Source organism: Echiichthys vipera (assembly GCF_963691815.1).
Source record: "Echiichthys vipera genome assembly, chromosome: 9".
Lineage (NCBI taxonomy): Eukaryota > Metazoa > Chordata > Actinopteri > Perciformes > Trachinidae > Echiichthys > Echiichthys vipera.
The window spans coordinates 10,704,999-10,724,406 of record NC_139834.1 but is presented as its reverse complement, the minus strand read 5'-3'; the positions used below and the strand labels follow the sequence as shown (position 1 = coordinate 10,724,406).

Genomic DNA, 19,408 nt, shown 5'->3' with positions numbered 1-19,408 from the left:
GACAGCTGTGTTTTCCTCTCTCCACATACTCAGGTATGGTTAGATTTTTTTAATTTCCAGGACTTTATATTCCCTTCAACACAACATCCAATAAATCCTACTCAGTTTTCTTGTTAACTTTTAAATATACAGTAGCAAATTGCTATTAATCTGTGCTATGAATATTTGTATGCTTTCACTGTAGTAGTGTAGTCATGCATTTATCAGGGGCTTTAAGGAGTTTTTAGGGGGTCTATTTTAAGGATAAAGAAACATTTAAATTAACATTAAAAAGCATCAAACCACTGCATAATTAAATACGTGATTCTACCCACTGGTGTCAGGAAGAACTTGAGATGCTTTAAACACGACGAGTGATGAAAGCAGTAACTAGTTCAAACTTGAAAGAGGCAGATCGCGGCCAGTAGATGTCAGATAACATGTTAGCCTGGAGGGTTACTGGTCAAAAGCAGCGCGCAGCTCCTCCGTGGAGCCTCACCAATTACTAGGTGCTACTGAGACTGTCTACGGTTCTGTCCAGCAGCAGTATCAAACTGCCTGAGGGAGCAAGACTCACTTGACATTTGCACAGGTTGAATGTTAAGTGAGTTACAGCAAAGCACAAGAGACATATTAAGGTAGCAAAGTAAACACACAATTAGCTGCTGAATGACTCTTTGTAAAGACACAGCTGACTAAAAAAGAACATTTGAGGCAGTTCTTGTTTTGCTCAGAATCACTATTATTTCTTTTAGCTTTATCAACCGAAGTACAATACAGGTTGAGAGCAAGTTGGTAAAGCTGTAATTCTACTCTATCCAAGAAGGCCTTTAAAGATGATTTATGTGGGTGGATACACAGGCAGCAGCTCTTTTGAATATTTCAACACAACCGCACAAACACTACTGTTTAGTTTAAGCAAACATTTGCACACTCTCTCTTTCTCTTTCCTTCTCTTGTACTCGCTCTCTGCACCAGTTCTTCAACTTATTCCTATAATAGTTATCTGCCTTTCAAGACAACTCTGATCATTATTTTCCTGAGGGTTGATTAATTTATATTTCATAGATGTTATGCTCTGGATCCCAAATGTCCTTACATAGTCAGCCTTTTTTGTGTCATATGAGTTCAAGCTTCCTTCTAATGATCTCTGTCCTGTATAGTCCCCAAAAGTCCAAGTGGTAACTGATTAGGATTTTATTTTCTGTGGAAAATCAGGTTCATCTTCCTTAAGCTTCACTGCAATGGAAAACTGCTCTATGCAAACAGTGCGCTGATCCTCTAACAGTGGAACGGCTTGACAGTGAGTGTCAGTTGAGTGTACCGTTTTGCTAACATTGTGATTTCACATTTTCTGCAGTGACTTCCCCAGAGCTGCATGGCAAAAAACTCTACTGGGCCTGATCTGTCCCAAAATGGTCATGAACTATTCCTCACCTCTCGCACAGAATGGCAAACTTTGTCACAATGACCTCCTTGGATCAGATTAGATTAGATAAAGTTGGATTCAAGTTTTATGTTCAAAACGTTTGATGATCCTTAAAAACTGCCATTCTTAAAATGGTTGTAAAAAAACCCAAAACGTACAGCATTCCCTAAGGGACTCACCAGGTCTATTTACTGAAGGAACTCTCCTCTGCAATACTGCCCCAAGTCATTATTAAGTAGGCACTTGGAACAACCTCCCTCATTGGGACACACCCTTTCTTTCAGAATTGATATGTCACGAAGGCACTGCGTCCCAAATAAGTCAAGCACTTACTGCTTGTACCAGGAGTGAAATAAGGTGTTTTGATAGTTGGAGTGGACAGAAGTTATCCAGCTGTGAGGGCTAGGTCATAACTTGCGTAAGGCGCATCCTCACCTGAGGGTGAAAAAGATACACCTTGACTTTAGTCTAAACTCAAACTTAGAAGAAGAGTTGAGGAGAAGACTTAGCATTGGAGACTCTACTGAATCCAACACTGACAAGGTAAGACTCAAAATACTTCTACTACTTCTAGGCTAGTATTGCTACTATAGTACTATTATAACTAGCACAGGGCAGTACCTGCTACTAATACTGCTATAACTTCTATTACCAGCAGGGTGGAAGAAGTATTCAGATACTTTACTGAAGTAAAAGTACTAATACCACACTATAAAAATACTCTACTACACGTAAATGTCCTGCATTCAAATCTTACTTTAATAAAAGTGTGTAAGTATCATCTGCAAAATGTACTTAAATTACTTAAAGTAAATGTAGTGATTGTGCAGTAAAATGTTCTGTATGTGTTTTTCTATTATATATGACATTTCTGTAAAAAAATATTACTGCTGCATTAATGTGTGTGTTGCATGTTACTGCTTTAATCTACAGCAATGCATCATATATTCTATAAAATCATCATGTGTAGCGTCACCGTCCTGTGAGAACCATGTATCTTTAAAATCTTTTCATGAGTTTTCAGTTTTGTGATGGTGCTCGTTCCGGCTGACCCAAGAGGGTCTTAAAGCCCTTTATTTCGCTTCAGAAGTAGGAAAATTTCAATTCATCCTTCAGTTTATCACAAATATTCTGGAGATACACGGTTTTCATTGGACAAGAAGGGGGTGACACATTCTAATCTGAACTAAAGATGTCAGAGAAATGTAGTGGAGTAAAAAGTCCAATGTTTCCCTTTGAGATATAGTGGAGTTACATAAAATGGAAATGGAAGTCAAATTTGTATTTACTTACAGTACTTGAGAGTAAAAGTATTTAGTTGCCTTCCACCGCTGATTACAGTAATGGAAGAAGTACCTAAAGGTAGTAATGCTCATTATACTGTACTACTATCCAAGATTATAATGTAAATGTTGTGGCTTTGATTCATCCTATATGCATACAAATTAAGTCAAAATTACAATGGGGCTTTTTTATACACAGCATTTTGACATGTTACAAAATACAGGTGTAAATAATAAAATGAATGCTGGCTGAATTCCATTTAGCTGCTTTCAGGGTCCTCATGTTGTGCAAGCGGGCTCACTGTCACTGTCACTCTCACTGGGAAACTTGAATAGTACAAAGCCATCTTTAATGTTATTAGTTACTATATCAAGTCCAGTGTCTGCTGTGACAAAAGACCTATTTAAAAATAGCCAACAACAAAATGTAACTACAGTTCAAAATAAATAAATGTTATATTATTGGTTTATTGATACTCATGCATTGATGTTGTGGCTGGTCAAAGTGGAGCCACTATTTTATACGGTTGGATTGTTTAATCTAGAATATTGGCTCATATTTTATGAGATGATTTGTTCTTATTATTATTTTATATCTATTAATATGCAAAGTAATCAGTGACTAGTAATTATAGTAACTATAGTGACTCTAAAATTAAATATTTGTTAGCATAAAATGAAAATTAAAGTACAACGCTTGAGAAATTTACTTTGAAGTTTACTTTTTAAGTTTTCCACCACTATCTACTTCTGCTATTACTATTACGACCCCGCTATTATGTTGTCTGTGCTACTGCTGTTATAACTGTAATGCATTCATATATATCTGCTCCCACTACTTTTACAGTTATGATGACTGTATTAGCTGACTGCCACCAATGCTACTCCTACTCTTACTTCCAATACCACTTGTCCTACGAGAACTCCAATACAAAATGATTCTAATAATGAATGTGTTGTCCTTATAATGATGTCTAGACCACTAAACATGTCAAATATTGTTTAAAGTGATGTATTTCAAGCAGTTAACAGAGTTCCCTGCTGACCATAAAATAGACTTTTATTCTAATTGTTGTTATTTTACAGTTGGATAAAGTGCAATAAACTCGTTTTGTAGAGAGAAAATAAATTGGTGTGAAGACACATGCTAAATTGTGTGTATAGATAAGAATTACAAGTGCTCTTGCGCTCTCTTTTGTACCACGACTCTTCAACCTGTATCAAACACACACACACATGCACACAGGCTCACACAGACACATGTAAACATTTTCCTGAACAGATACAGAACAGCTCATAAAGGTGTGTTGTGAAACACCTTTGTCCAAAGATAAGTGGAATGCAAGTGCCCTTGAATGACCAAAGCTTGCAGTATCGACATAATCCCTCTCATATCAGTTTGGCTACTGTCTAAAACACAGAAGAATTACAAATAATAGACTTGTTTTCCCGAGCGTGCTGCTTTTCATTTGATCACATACACAGAAATGACATTTGCCCCAGAGGTGAAAGGATAATCTAAAAGAGCAAGTTTTTCCCGCCGCCAAACATTTAAACTGTTAATGCCTGCAGGCGAGGAAACAATAGTAGAGACGTGTGACCAGACATCTATGCCATGCACCTTGTTCACACAAACACAAGTATCTATTTTTACATTTGTTACATTTGCGGTGGTAATGTTAACAGATTATACACAATTAGATAGACAGATAAACTTTTATTGAATCAAGTCCCTCTGACATTGAAATTTCATTTTCATGAGAGCTCCATAAGAGCACATAGATAAGTGTATGGTACAACACAATTTAAAATGTACAATATCAATCGTGATTATTACAATAATATAATAAAACATAAAAGAAAAAAGATAAGAAATATCATAGAAGAATGAGTCAAGTTAAAAGCAAAAACTTTACATTACGATACGACTCTAAAGAGAGTCAGGTGAACTGGAAATTAATAGTAATACTTTTATTGGCTATAGGCAATAAAATAAGTTAACGATGGCATAATGTCTTCTTTGCCTCCTCTCTGTGCTGCAAACATACTTAAATAAGTTTCAGTTATCTGTGATTTATAGCTCTGTTTTGTTACCAAAACTCCAACAGCAGTCCTTATCACACTACCTCGCTCCATGTGCCGTTGTTTTGGACTGAAGAACAGTCCACTGGTCAGTGAATAATACTCAGCATAATGCGTTCAGAGTCTATTTCAATCACTTTGTCATGCATTTCTGTCTTTTGTAATGTCACAAGCTGATAAAAGCATTATCTATTAAATACTGTAGATACACAACTTGAAATGGAAACAGGTGTATTATTTTTTCAAATCACATAGTGACATACAGCACCACTCCCAGCCAGGTGAGCTGTTCTCTTACTCATACACAAGCTCCAGTTACTTATCCGTTATCCACATATTATATGTGTCCCACCCTTTATGCTGTATTCTATCAAGCTTTTATTTTGCAGTTTACTTGTGATCCATCTTAATGACCTGATATGTCTAAAAGGCACTGGGTGTTGCATTGTGATAGTAGCCAACAACTCCTTTACCATAATAACAAGCTTTTTGGAATTACAGTCAAACTGACATTTACCTGTTGGAGTTCAGACGGGGTTTGATCTTCTTTATCTATATTTAAAGGTGGAGTAGATTGGTTTCTGATATTGTTGAATAATGTTGAAAATAATGGAAGGTCAGGTCAGAATTGTACACAGGCTGAACCTGTTGGAACTGGATGTTTCCAAATGAACAGATTCATTAGAGAATCAGAAATAATTCTGACAGATGCTGGATTAAAAACAGAATTTTTCAGTTATGTTAAAAAAATCAAAGACAAACAAAGGCTTCAATTAATGGGGCCGTCACAATGGCTCCAGTTCGCAAAGCTGGAATGACAGATTCCTTATTTCAAAGTGAGTCCCAGCAAAGTAAATACCATGGAATGAATGTCAAGTTTACTTTAGGAGTGCTACTGTTTAAATATTGAGCATTTGGGTATGGTAGCATCAATGCAACTCTTGTCAGTGTCACTGCTGAAAATGTCAGGCAGGGTGTAAATCTGTTATGACACAGATGAAAATGTTTTATTAAAACAGTGCTTTCTTCACCCAGTGTTAAACAAACATGAGCATGGGAAGTCCAGGCTATGAGCACACGGGCTGCACTGCACACTCACCTCTGTACATCAGTCACCCCCACGCTGACACCAGGATGGCCTGGCTGGACGAGGCAGAGGACATCAAACCGCCCCGCAGCTTGTTGGGGCTGCCTGAGCTCAGCTGGCCGGGGGTCTACCTCCCCTGCTACGACAGATTAGCTATAGAAGAGAACCCCTGGGTGCTGAGGATGACAGAGGCCCCGGCTCCTGCTGCTCTTCCCTCGAGGACTCTGGAGCCGAGCCCAGCCAAGCCCAGCCAACTCCAGGACCCCCCCTCTGAGACGGAGGGTCAGGTAGAGGAGCGCTGTCTGGAGCAGGTTCAGACCATGGTGGTAGGGGAAGTGCTGAAGGACGTCGACACGGCTTGCAAACTGCTCAACATTGCACCAGGTAAGATAGGATACAACTGGTTAATATCATATTATCATCATTTGAATAGACACAACCGGTTGTATAAAAGTGTTGGCAGACGTTGTAGTGTTATAAAATGAACCTCCAGAAGCCCTCATCTGTTTGTTTGCTCTCACATCAACATCCACACTGACACAGCTGGTGAGGATCGGAGGCCCAGCCCACCTTGTGCAAACTTCTCTGTTGACAGACGATTATCTTCACTCCTCAATGAACTGAGTCTTTATCTAGAACCTTAAAACTATACTGTGTGTGAGTGATTATTTGCTTTCATTTGAAATTTGCATAGGATTTTAACGACTCAGCTAGTGGTATTAATCCAAAGGAGAGGTTTTCTTTTCTTGAGTGCTCAGAATTAAAGTAGCAGAGGCAAATCTTGCCTTTTTATCCCTAATATGGATCAAACTCAAGAAACACTAGAGCCTACACTTCCAGGAGTGCAGCAAAACGCATCATTTTGCTAGACCTTTTCTGTCGTATAGAAATTTCAAATTCTACGCCCCCAATTTGTAATACAGGAAGGTTTACAATTTGTAAATTGTGAGCCTTAAATTATATTATTCACATTTCCTCAGGCTTATTGTATCTGTGACGGATAAACTGATGTTGACAAGTTGAACCAGTCATGAAGCTCATTAAATTTACATAACTATAAATGGAATCTTTAAACTGAAGTTTTAGGTTTTGTGTTTGGTTATTCTGGTTTGGTTTATATGTTCAGACATTTCCTTCAATTACTGTACATATCCTTTAACCTTTGGTTCAGCTTACTAAACTTGTCAAGTTAATTCACTACCAAATATCTTCTTTTTCTTTGAACATCTTTAGTAGCTGCTGAGTCCTGACCTTTGGCCTAATTCACACATTCACACAAATTTAAAAAAGAATGGTCAAAATGGGAGAAACTGAGGCAAAGATATCCCAATTTTCTATCCCCTGAATGGGTCAAACTCTGGATTCCAGAATAAAACAAAAACACACATCTTTTAGAGACTGAACTGATGCTGTCATGTTTATATGGGTCAAAATAATGTCTTCATTTAAAGGACCAGTGCATAAGATTTAGAGGTATCTAACAGAATACCCCTCCACTCATGCGTCCCTTTCCAACCTATGGTGGCCTTCAGGCAACATAGAAATGACAAAAGGTCTTCTCAAGACCCAGTGTTTGGTTTAGCCATTTGGGATTACTGTAGTAACTTGGGGTGCAACATGGCGGACTCAGTGCCTATATAGCAGTTGTGTCTAGATGGTAACCCAAGATATGCAAAAGTCTAGTGGGATGATAAAGGTTAGGCATTGAACTCGGATGGTTAAGGTTAATATAGGTGGTCGGAAGCAAATCTAGCAAAGGTTTTTGCAAATCTAGGGTTACCGTCTGGACACTTCCATATAGATCTGAAGGGCTCATTCTGAGCCAACGAAACACAATGATTCTTATTATTATACACTTATTACATACTAATGAAAACATTATTGTTAATATTATATTTCATTTCTGCCAATAGAACCCCCTACATCCAACACTGCTCCTTTATGGTCTGGCTGCACCTGAACCTGTGGGGAGCTGTGTGAAATAAAACGCCTTGTCCCTCTGTGCTTTTCTCCATAGACCCGCTGGACTGGAGCAGTGTGCATGTTCAGAAGTGGCTCCTCTGGACCGAACACCTGCACAGGCTGTCGCAGGTCAGCACAATGTTTCAGCAGCTGAGCGGCAGGGATCTGTGCTCCATGACAGAAGCAGATTTCAGACAACGCTCCTCACAGTTTGGAGACATGCTATATGCTCATCTGGACATCTGGAGATCTGGTAAGAACAACAGGCAGTTATGCAAATTAGGAAAGGCTAATTGTGAAGCAAATGCAGTGTGACCAGCAGCAAATGTAAGATTGGCTTTAAGTATTCCGTGTGGTGTAAACTGCTTCATGACTGTCTCTATTGTTTCTTTGTTTGTTTAGCTGCAGCAATGAAGGAGCGCTGCCCACCAGAAGACAGCAAATCGGGTAAGTTCTTGATTATAACTAGATTTCAATACTACTAACTGATTCAAATACTGAAGCAAAACAAGGGGAAGGGACGTGGTTTCTGAAAATATCTCCTACGTCAGCAGTTGATGATGATTCCTGGTCAGATGTGATTCGTAACTACCCCAGCCAGCCAATCCACCTGTGGCAGTTCCTCCGAGAGCTGCTCCTCAAGCCTCATAACTACAGCCGCTGCATCCGCTGGCTGAACAAAGAGAAAGGTATGGTGATACTACATTATAGCGTGTTATAAACCATTTATTAAATGTTTATCTACTGATTATAAATGCTAAAAAGGGAGACTTAAAGTAAAGTCATTTAGTACAACATTCGGGGAAATACACTTTTTGTTTGTTGTATTTTCTTGCCAAGAGTTAGATGAGAAGATAGATGCCACTCTCCCGTCTGCTTAGCATAAGAGGGGGAAACAACTAGACTGGCCCTGTCCATAGGTAAAAAATCTGCCTTCTAGCTGCTGTAATGTTCAATAATTAACATATTGTATCAATCTATCTTCTTCCTCAATGCAAGTAACTGCGCCTAGCCAAGAAATAGTTCAGCACATCTCCTAAAACTACAACCCGGTTTTATACTTCATTTTTAGTATGTATTAATTATTAACATATTCATTTGTGAGCTTTAGAGGTGCTGAAAGGTGTATTTCTTTAAACTCTGGTTATAGGCTAGCTATTTCCCTGTGTTTCCACTTTTTTGAGCTAAGCTGAGCTAACTGTCTCATTGATGTAGCTTCATGTTCTGCGCAGTCTACAAACATGATGAGAGTGGTAATCGATCTTCTCATCTAACGCTAAAATGTAGACTCTTTTGTTCACCGCAGAGCCCAAACTGAGCACATTTTCTTTCTTCTTTCAAAAGGGATTTTCAAAATAGAAGACTCAGCTCTCGTGGCGAGGCTATGGGGCATCAGGAAGAACCGCCCGGCTATGAACTATGACAAACTGAGTCGCTCTATACGCCAGTACTATAAAAAAGGCATCATTCGAAAGCCTGATGTATCACGCAGACTGGTCTACCAGTTTGTCAACCCAGTATGATGAAGCGGATCGGCTGATCCCAAGAGAATGAGCTGAGGAGGAACCAAAGATATGCTGGTCATACAGTAAGAGTAACATGAACTCTGAAGCTTGTTCGTTCATTGTACTTGATGTTTCATTTCAATTGTAAAGACTGCCTACTGAACGATGCACTCCTGCCTCACTCTACTTTATTATTCTTAATACTGATTGTATTCTATTTGTTGTTAGCACTCTTGTTTGAAATGTACTTTTGGTGTGCTGTTTGGTTTCTCAAAAGAACGCATACAAAGAAATGCTTTGCTTTCTTACTGAATATTAGAGGGGGTTGATACCACTTTCATATCTCTACAGTAGCTGAAGCCAGCGGTTGGCTGGCTCAGCTTAGCATGAAGCCTGGCTCTGTCTTTACGGGAGCATACCTATGTTCCCCGTTTTGTATGTGACTGGGGAACATTGGACCTTTTTCTTGAAAAAGGGGCTTTTCACAGAAAGGGTCCGATGTTATTTTTTCCACAATCAGTGCCAAATTCCCCGGCAAATAGCCCTATGTAGACCCTTACCCTAACCCTTAACCCTGACCTATCCGTAAACTCTAACCCTAACAAAATGCCAAATTAAATCAGCGGAGGAATAGGCTTATGCAACCGGGTAACATAGGACTCTTTTGGGGGAAAAGGGTCGAACATAGGACCCGGGGAACATAGGGATGACCCCATCTGAACATTTAAAAAGAAAAAGAAAAAGAAAATCTGCATATGAGCAACTTTAAAGCTCACTATTTACCATGTAATGCTGCAACTGGTCAGTTTCCAGGCTTTGTATCGAGCTAAGCTAACTAGCTGCGGGCTCCAGCTACATATTAAGCATAGAGACATGTGAATGGTATCAATTTTCTCATCTGACTCTTTGCAAGAAAGTGTCTTAGCATTGTTTTTCAAACTACAAACTATTCCTTTGAATTCTCTCTCTCTCTTTTTAAACAAGGACACTTCTTGTTATTCCCATTCAAGTGTCAAGATTACTTAGAAGTTGCAGAGCAATGCTAGAATAAGTGAATATTTTATTAAACCTGCCTTGATGGATAATCCTTTTTACATGTCTATTCCATTCTGGATTATGTTCAGAATCCAAAATAAAGCATTATTTAAGCAAATGCTGTCTCCTTTCTAAGCACAACTATATTCACATACAAAAAACACACAGACACTAAATTCTTTTCTTCAACAAACTTGTTTCCCCTTTCAAACCAATATCGCAATATTGACACCATCACAACAAATTTGAGTCTGGTTTTTCATCACTATCGTCAGTATTATCTGTGATCATAATCATCTTTATGCATATTTAAATGAACTTCTTGTTACATCAAGATGAACAGGCACTACACCAGTTAGGAGATAAAAGTACATCACTAACTATAAACATACATCTTCTAGACCGCTAATATAGGGTTTCCACAACATGAGCTGCTGTCCCCTGTGTGCATAAGGAAGAGATCATGAACATAAAAAAGCATTTACATGTACACCTTTTTACTGCCTCAACATGGTTAGGTCTCATTTTTCAACTCAACACAGTTGTACAGTTACAATAGAATATAATCTTTAAATTACATCATCATATACAAATCTGACTGCGTGGGATAACGTCACGCTTTTATGATACACTGACAATTCCATTGCAATGAAATTCATACGATATGGTACCTATTACTTTATATGTTTTCCATTGCTGTTATTTTAATGAATCACATTTACATGTATAACACTACATTTTTTCTTAATAGTCAATCACTTGCATTTATTTTTTTACTTTTTTTTTCCTGTTACACTTACACAACTCATACACACTGGATGATGCCCCCCCCCCCACCCCAAAATATTAACCTGGTAATGTGGAATATGTGTTTGAACTTGTGTGTTTTGTGTATATTGTGTGTGTGTTTATTGTGTGAGTTTGTATACGTGTGTGTGTGTGTGTGTGTGTGTGTGTGTGTGTGTGTGTGTGTGTGTGTGTCAGTGTGTGTGCGCGCGCATAGAGGAAGTGGGACAGTTTAATGATAGGAGTCCTTTTTGCTATGCTGGACAGCTTTACTCTAAGACACAACTTGTGAGCTGGTGATGTGTTTCTCCTCATGTGTGAGACCCAAACCTGTCACATCCTGTTCCAGACACAGAGCTAAACACATCTGACTGCTTTTGGTCCAGTGAAATTAAAAAACTTCAGGACAACTAGGTTATAAAAAGCATTGCTCCCATCTAATCAGAGATTTAGGTGCAACTCGTAGCAAGATACCTCTCTAAACAACATCTGGTAACACCTGCTAGAAATTTAATTTATATGGAGCAAGTCAAAGATTTAAAAATAACCATATAATGCACCGTGTAAGAGTAATACACTTACATGCAGCGCAGTACTGGTGGCCAATGTATTACCTGTGTCACAGCGCGCCATTTTGCAGACAAATGAAGTTTGGGTGGACTGGGAGGCAGCTACAAGTTGATCCTCACTGAAGCTGTTATATGTGAAGTTATTGCATGGAGAAAAAACAGATAGTTGATGACATTGGGTCACTCTTTGGCTCAGCAGGGAGATGGGCCACATAACTAGTGCTTTTTGCTAGGTGGGGCTTTAACTGACGGTGGAGAACCATGTTTAGACAACAGGTCCTCTTTAAAGCCCAAACACTAGTACATTCATGTCCTGTTGAAGATGCTTCGGTCTTCAGACAACCGTTAGTAGCACAGTAATGCATTGACATGCCTTCGTTGGCCCCATGCTCTAGAAGAAAAGTGCCCGGCACAGGCATTGTTCAGAACCCACTTCTTATGCTGCAGTGGCAACCTCAAGGAGATCCGACTTCGCTCTGAGGGAATGTGTGACTCGCGTTTCTTGTTAGCAGTAGTAGATGTAAAATGAGACCTGATGTACTGAACCAAGAATGAAAGCTTCTGTTGAAACTGTATGTCATTTCCTTGGATTGCATGGAGATGATATTGTCGACGGGTTAGTGATGCTAAGAAAAGAAACATGTCAAAAACAAAACAAACAAACATAAAATCAGTTCATCAACAAGCTTCCTTTCATGAAAACAGAAGCTTGTCCAGAAGAATGTGATGCTAAAAAGTGAACTCTGCATTTACAGTCAAAGTGTTGCATCAAGTTGTAGCCTGGAGGAGGCTGCAGGATTCAGGGAATGCAAGTTTTTTTTGCATAGCACATGCTGCTATGCAAGTTCAGAAACAGTTAAAAACACATAGCACTGCACACACCGGAAAAAAGGTTGGACCAAATCACAAAGAAAAACAAAAGAACGAGGAAAAAAAATAGAGGATACTGTTTGTGGAACTTTAAACACTACACAGCATTCCAGATGTAAGAATGACGACTGACCACACACAGCATTAAAAATGCTACACAAAAATGGCATCACACTGTATATACACAATGCAGGTTAGAGAAGCTTGTCTTTGTCGAATGGGTATAACTGATTATATTATCTTCCCATTTTCACAAGAGAACAGACTGCAGTGTACTGCAAGTTTAAATAAGCTGCATTATACTTTAAATACAGCTACACAGAGAAGCAATGTGGTCCTGCACTGTCTTGATGTTATAGTTGAGTGTGTATATACTGGAATAACTGCTGCTCCTGTTTTTAAATGTGTAAGTCCACCCACCACAAATGCTGGATAAAATATATTATACTGATATATTGTCTTTTAGGGTTACTAAGTTTTTATTTAGGCAAGACTGCTTGGCGCATCTGTTGGGCAAGGGGTGTGTTGCTCTTAAGTCTCTGGCTATGTGCGATGCAATTGGACGGGACAGTTCAAGCTGCCTCCAATGGCGTGTCCTTGTCCAGAAATGTGACTAGATCGGCTCAACGTAATTGGCCGGGTACAGTCCCTCTCGGCCGTTGTCCAAACGCCCTCTACACCAGCCTTGCTCATCTTCGTCCTCAGTCTTGGTCAGTTCATCACCTGTGAAGGAGACACCACTCCTTAGTCATCATGCAGTCCTGTATGAAATGGTGAATGTAAATCTAACATGAATATATCTGTAAATACAGCTTTTTCCTGTCTGTTTTTGTACTGTATTTTTTTGTAAGGCAGTTTTTTTTTTTTAAATTTCATGAGTCCAAGTCCCCCCCCCACTCCCAGGCCCAATCCCAATGTCCCCCTTAGACCTTAAAGACCCTTTACAGACTTAACTAACATCACCTGGTAAGTGGTTGAGGGTGAGAGGCTGCAAGGGCCCAAAATAGTATATGAATGAATTAATGATTAATTTATTTTCATGTCTGCTCATTTCAAAGACCCATCCCTCATGGGATTATTCAGACACATTATTTTATTGCTTATGTACCAACTTAAATCCTTGTTAATCTTTCTGTGTAAATGTAATGTCAGTCCTGCTTGTTGACCTTTTCTGTTTTTGAACGTTTCTGTGCTTTCTCTGTGTTTTACATCACAGCACTATGAATTGTGGGTCATTTTCTCAGGCAAAGTGTGCAGAAATGCAGACTCAAACTGCGAGAGAGCCCTCCATAACTTGACATTTTAAACGTGGGACAGCCTAAAGTCCTCTCGGATTTACCAGGAACGTGCTTCAAAGTCTGTCAGTGTGCACACTGGGATTTGACCAGACAACAAAAATCTTTTTTAAATTTTTATTTAATCTACTCTCTTAAAATAATTAGTTTGACATTTTGATCCTTAAGCCATTGCCATATATACCTCAGATGATTCAAAAACACCTCATCTCAAATGTGTGTGGTTAAAAACAGGATCCGTGCAGTAATGGAATCAAGATGAAGATACACAGCTGTGGGTAGCTATTTTTCAGTGTAAAGCTTGTCTTTAAATGGTTAGTCATGTCACTGTGCGGGGTTCTAAAGCACCCTTTTTACACCATTTCCCAAAGAGCTTGTGTTAATTGTGGGAAAGTGCCTGTAATTAGTTTTCCATGTGGCTATTATTGACTAATCACTGCTATCTTCTAAAGAGGGAGGGAGCTTTAGAATAGAAATAAGGACAGAGTTGGTGATTTGTGACCACCTGTGTGATGCTGCAGCTCAGTCATCTTATTGTAAAACTCATGCCTACAGTGTTGTAGGCCCGTTCTTTACATGAATAAGAAATGAATGAGTAAAAATGAGCTTAGCTGCATGATGGTAGAGACAATCATATCTTCAGTGTCATCGGGTCTTACCTGCTTTGAAGGTGAGCTCATCCTGTTCCTGGCCTTCATAATCATAGAGAGCGCGCACGCGGACCCCTTTCCCAGTGCTGGAATCATCTTCGAAAGAATTCCCATTCCCGTTCCCGCCGTTTTCATTGCCAGAGTACGAAGCGGGCTGCTCATCATCAGACCACTCAGTCGAGTAGGCTTGGTTTTTTTCATAGCTGCTCACACTGGAGGATAGAGAAAATGCAGTGTGAAACAAAATACTAAAAGCCTTATTATTAGCCTTTGTAAGTGAGTTACCAAAAACATCAATACGCCTCACTGTTGCACTGGGAGTCATGGTTCTCATTATGATGAACATGGGCACTGTAGTTTATATTTAATTAATCCCACATAATCCACCCTGCTGCTGCAAATACTAACATGAAAAATCCCCAACAAATACACTGAGACACTGATCTGAGTAACATTAACTAAAATTCAGTGCCCGTCTGCTTTCGGAAATCATATAGCCTTTAAAAAAAATAAAAGTGTGTATTTGTGATGCAAGACATTTTCAGTAGGAACCAATGTGCTTGGTGGTGAGAGCAATAAAGTTAGAATGGGTTGAGAGACGGACTAACACATTGTTGGTTTTTATATTTTCATGAGGCAAACATATATTAGTATGTAATGTATATTAGTATCACCAGTTGTCCTTAAAGATTTAAAATATTAGCAACTTCATACAATTTCATGCTGACATTTGGCACAAAATCTATTTTCATAATTAGAGTTTACTTCAGTGTTATTGATGTGATTGTAAACAACACATTACCAACCTGCTTCGGTCACCAGGTGGAGCCACATGGTCGGTGCTCGGAGTGGGTGGGGCTCCGTCTGGTTTCTTCTTCTTTGGGGGAGCACTTGCCTGGTCTGGGTTGTATTCCTGGAGATGATAGTGAAAGGAAACACATGAATGCCGAACGAAGAAGACAAGTAAACGAAGAGGAGCGGTTTCTAATGTTTGTGTCTGAAGGTTTATCATTGCACCTCAAATGCAGGCCAGTTCATATGCATCCCAGGGCCGTGGTTGTTGCTGAACCACTTCAGGTCCTCTTGTGTGTTTGAACCCAGGATGGTGCGCTCCAGTTCTCTGTATATTGTGGCATAGCTGAGGAGGGAAAATGGAACAAATGGTGACAATGAAAGAGCCAGAAGAGACCCAGGGGTGCTGCCAACTTGGCAACAAAGTAGTTCAAATTCTGGGTTGAAAGAGATCCAACATTAGGTCATGACAAGACTGAAGTGTCTCCCTGAGTTTTCAACAGCTCAAGTATGCTACAGTTATCCCAAATATCTTAGAATAAAGTATAAAAAGGGCACATTCACCTTGTTTGATTACCTAATTTACAGGATGAACTGTAAATTTATCCTGTAAATTAGGCATTAATGCAGCTACAAGATGTTTATGCACATACAGTCTTTGGTCAGACTGGCTGCAAATAATAATAAAGACAATAATAACAACAATAATAATGCCATCAGCTCATGGAACTAAATAAGGCAGTTCCGGATTGTTAATGTGTGCTTTTATTTACAGTGGGGATTTATACATGAGTCATTGGTTGTAAAAAAAAAACAATTTTAATTTAGAGAAAAGGTCTTATATGCTGAATTTGTCGTTTTATAAGTGGAATCTGACTATGATTTCTGAGAAAAGTTTCATTTGCACAATAAAAAGTGATAAAATGTGTAAATACGTTATCCCTTTTATCTGCTTTTGTGTGTAAATATCCGTTTTAGGCCAAAACATTATTTGAAGGCTAAGTAGGAAAGTGCACTGCATACAGTGATAAATAAAAAGATGATGCTTATCTTAATCTATGTGGCACACTGTGGAAACAAAAACGCATCCTCTTAAAACCGAGCTATCACATGTTTTCTTCCCCAAAAGCCATTTGTCCAGGGCAACACAGGTGAGGTCATGAATAGTAGGAATAGGAGTGGTGTGAAATGCTTGAAATGGATCAAACATATCTAACGTAAATGATGAGTCAGGATTAACTACACCACAATTGTCCAAACGGGAAAGGGCTCGAATCATCAGGTCTGGTTAAAAAAACACTTTGCAGTATTTCCCAGCTGTGTTGTTACACGCAGATTAAAAACAGCCCAGAATATGACAAGCATTCCCTCTGAACAAAATTCAGTTTAGCAGAAACGTCACTGACTGAATAATTAATTAATTAGTGCTGTGAGTCTGTCTAATGAGAAATGCATGCATGGTTGAGAAGTGTGTTTAGATTAATTAATTTGAAGCGAACTGTGCTGAATGTGACACAACAAATCAAACTAATCTATTATGAAATGTGTTTGCAAGATGATTATTTCTGATTAGAAGTACAGGTATAGCATGCAATCACGCTCAAAGAGTTATTTACCCATGTTGCGTACAGTATAACTATGAATTCATAAGGGGAGATAATGAACTACACTGCAGGGGTAAGACTTGATGCTGCACAGGAATGGTGGTAAAACAAAAGACTATACAGTTGACTAATGCCATCAATACATACATAAAATCATACATAGAAGAAAACAGTTTCTACGGTCTGTTTTACCTCTCATATGATATGAACAAAACACTGTAAACCAGCAGCTCTATGCAACCTAAATTAAACCTTCTGCCCGGCTTACCTTTGGTTCTCAGTGAGGTTAAGATGGCGTTTGATGTCCAGCAGGGCCTCCTTGAGGAAGGTCAGCCTCCTGACTTCATGCTGCTGGCACTGGTCAAACACCTGCTCCATGCACTCCATGTACTGTGGGGTGCACTTGTTCAGCTCCTCCAGAGACTTCTCATACTTTTCTTTGGCCTGAGACAGAAAACAGAAAGCAATTCAGCAGGGTTTAATTATTATTTTAATATACAATCATAGTGGGCTTCTTTGTAACCTGATATTGAGTAAGTAAATGAATCCAAAATGTACGCCGATACGCACAAACAAAATACAATCATATTTACAGGGAGACACAGAGAAAGAGCCTGGGCCAGCAAGATACTTTGTGTGTGTTTGCACAGAAACATGCCTTACATCGACTGATCAATGAGATCATGTTTTAGATGTATGGGATTTAACAAATATTTTCATTATAAATGACTCTGCCCAAGGTATGTTTTATCTGATTAACAGTCCAAAAATCTAAATATATTCAGCTTATTAATCATGTATGACAAAGAAAAGCATCAAATGCTCACATTTAAGAAGCATGAAACCAGTAAACCTGCATGTATTTGTGTGTATTTGTGTGTTTTGAAACCCGGAGCAGTAATCTGCTATCAAATATTCTTTAATTTTTGTTTCTTGACATCTTTGTTTTTCACTCGCCTAAAACTAAACAGACTAAAAGCCTTTTATCTCTCCACTTGCTTTTTTTCCGGCCTTGTTCTCACCTTCTGTGAATCCTGTTTGCATTTGTCCACTTTCTCGTGGAGTTTCTTCTGCTGGTCTGCTGTGACAGAAGCCTCAGTCTTGCCGTTGGCCTCTCGGGCTGCAGCCAGCTTCTCCTCCTTGCAGGCCATGTGGTATGATTTCTTAGCTGCCTCCATCTGTATGTCCAACCACAGGCATTGTCAGTATCTCACATAAATGATTTAATTTGACCAAAGGAACACAAGGAAGGCAGTCCCATCGTCTTTGCCCAGACATGAAACTAGATTTGAATGTGATCAATATATATAATTACATAAATATTAATATGCACAAGTAAGGAATTCTGTTTTCCACGTAGAGTTGAGAAATCCCGGTCAGACCAGTGTCTGTTAGGGTCTAGGTCCTCTCATATTGTACAGGGCAAAGCAGCATCAAAGCACAATGCTATATTAATAGTTTTAGGCAGTGAAGTTAGAATCTGCAAAGTGGCTGAAAATCAAAACTTAAAAAAAGAAATTTAATTATCGACTGACTGACTTTTTGTTTGGATTATGATGCGCAAACATGCTTCTGGGGCAGCGGAGACAACAGCTTCACCTTTTACGTTGATTTGGTGAGCGTGTTGGCAACAGTTGCTTCTTTACAAAGACATTATCATTCATTTGGACACCTGATGAATGTAATTCTAGTACTCACTCGTTTTTTCTTTTGGCTCTGTTTTGGTCTCTACCAACTCCCGAAGGGAACACCAATATCTTTGATGAACTTAACCTAAATGTGTCTGTTGTTTGGTGTTGAACAGTGATTCAGTTCATGTAGCTTCTGTGGCACAAAACTACATAATGACAAGGGTGAGAGTGAAGTGAAGTTATAGGTCAGACACCAAATCAATAAAAAATAGTTTTAAAAACTATTTCAAAGACCAGCCAGGGCCAGGATCGGTTAGATACACTTTGTTAGATACACTTCCTAAGGCCAACACTAGATTGGACTTAGACTGTCAGTCTAAGTAAGCCTGCCTGCCTAAATATTAAGACTGGCTTAATTCAAGGTAGGAAAATTAGCCAGCTCTGCCCCTGGCTAAGCCTGTGGTGAGAGCTTTGTTACTACTAACTTACTGTTAAATTATGAGCTACTCTGTGTGTGGATGAAGCATTAAGTTGTTCAATTTGGCTGGCTGGCTACTTATCTTTCTAATTCCACCATGCTTGAATGTTATATATAATAAGGCCTAACACTGCTTTAGTCACTCATGGGGAAGCTTTATACAACAGGTACATTTAAGGATCTATAACAAGTCGGACTTCTAAGCTAAATCTACGACAAAAACTAGGTCCATTTTAAGCAAATGGCCCTTTGCATCATCCCCTTTGTATTTTAGTTTTATAATGATGTTCAGTTTAAATTTAAAAAAGTGTGGCGAGAGGGAGAGAGAGGGAGAGAGAGAGAGAGAGAGAGAGAGAGACAGAGAGGGGGAG

General features: G+C 39.0%; 2 protein-coding genes across 3 annotated transcripts in view; one reads left to right on the top strand and one right to left on the bottom strand.

Annotated features, from left to right (window-relative positions):
• Positions 1-1,822: 1,822 nt before the first annotated feature.
• Positions 1,823-9,813, top strand: LOC310951349 (SAM pointed domain-containing Ets transcription factor-like). Its single transcript, XM_083919532.1, has 6 exons — positions 1,823-1,951; positions 5,809-6,244; positions 7,878-8,075; positions 8,225-8,269; positions 8,377-8,511; positions 9,167-9,813. Exons 2-6 carry the CDS (start codon positions 5,821-5,823, stop codon positions 9,343-9,345), a joined length of 981 nt encoding a protein of 326 aa, XP_083775658.1. The 5' UTR covers positions 1,823-1,951; positions 5,809-5,820; the 3' UTR covers positions 9,346-9,813.
• A 793-nt stretch (positions 9,814-10,606) lies between these two features.
• Positions 10,607-19,408, bottom strand: part of pacsin1a (protein kinase C and casein kinase substrate in neurons 1a) — a 35,305-nt gene continuing 26,503 nt past the window's right edge. For both annotated transcript variants that reach the window (XM_083919861.1, XM_083919862.1), the window contains 6 exons: positions 17,951-18,106; positions 17,197-17,372; positions 15,550-15,670; positions 15,339-15,445; positions 14,542-14,744; positions 10,607-13,310 (listed from right to left, as the gene is read on the bottom strand). In XM_083919861.1, the coding sequence (XP_083775987.1) occupies positions 13,201-13,310; positions 14,542-14,744; positions 15,339-15,445; positions 15,550-15,670; positions 17,197-17,372; positions 17,951-18,106 (873 nt within the window). In that variant the 3' untranslated portion in view covers positions 10,607-13,200. The remainder of the gene's footprint in view (positions 13,311-14,541; positions 14,745-15,338; positions 15,446-15,549; positions 15,671-17,196; positions 17,373-17,950; positions 18,107-19,408) is intronic.

Excerpts from the sequence above, each read along its gene's own strand:
- LOC310951349 (XM_083919532.1), top strand. The coding sequence starts at position 5,821 with ATGAGCATGGGAAGTCCAGGCTATGAGCACACGGGCTGCACTGCACAC. Across the intron at positions 8,270-8,376 it reads ACCAGAAGACAGCAAATCGG|TTGATGATGATTCCTGGTCA; the intron begins GTAAGTTCTTGA and ends CTACGTCAGCAG. Across the intron at positions 8,512-9,166 it reads CTGGCTGAACAAAGAGAAAG|GGATTTTCAAAATAGAAGAC; the intron begins GTATGGTGATAC and ends TTCTTTCAAAAG.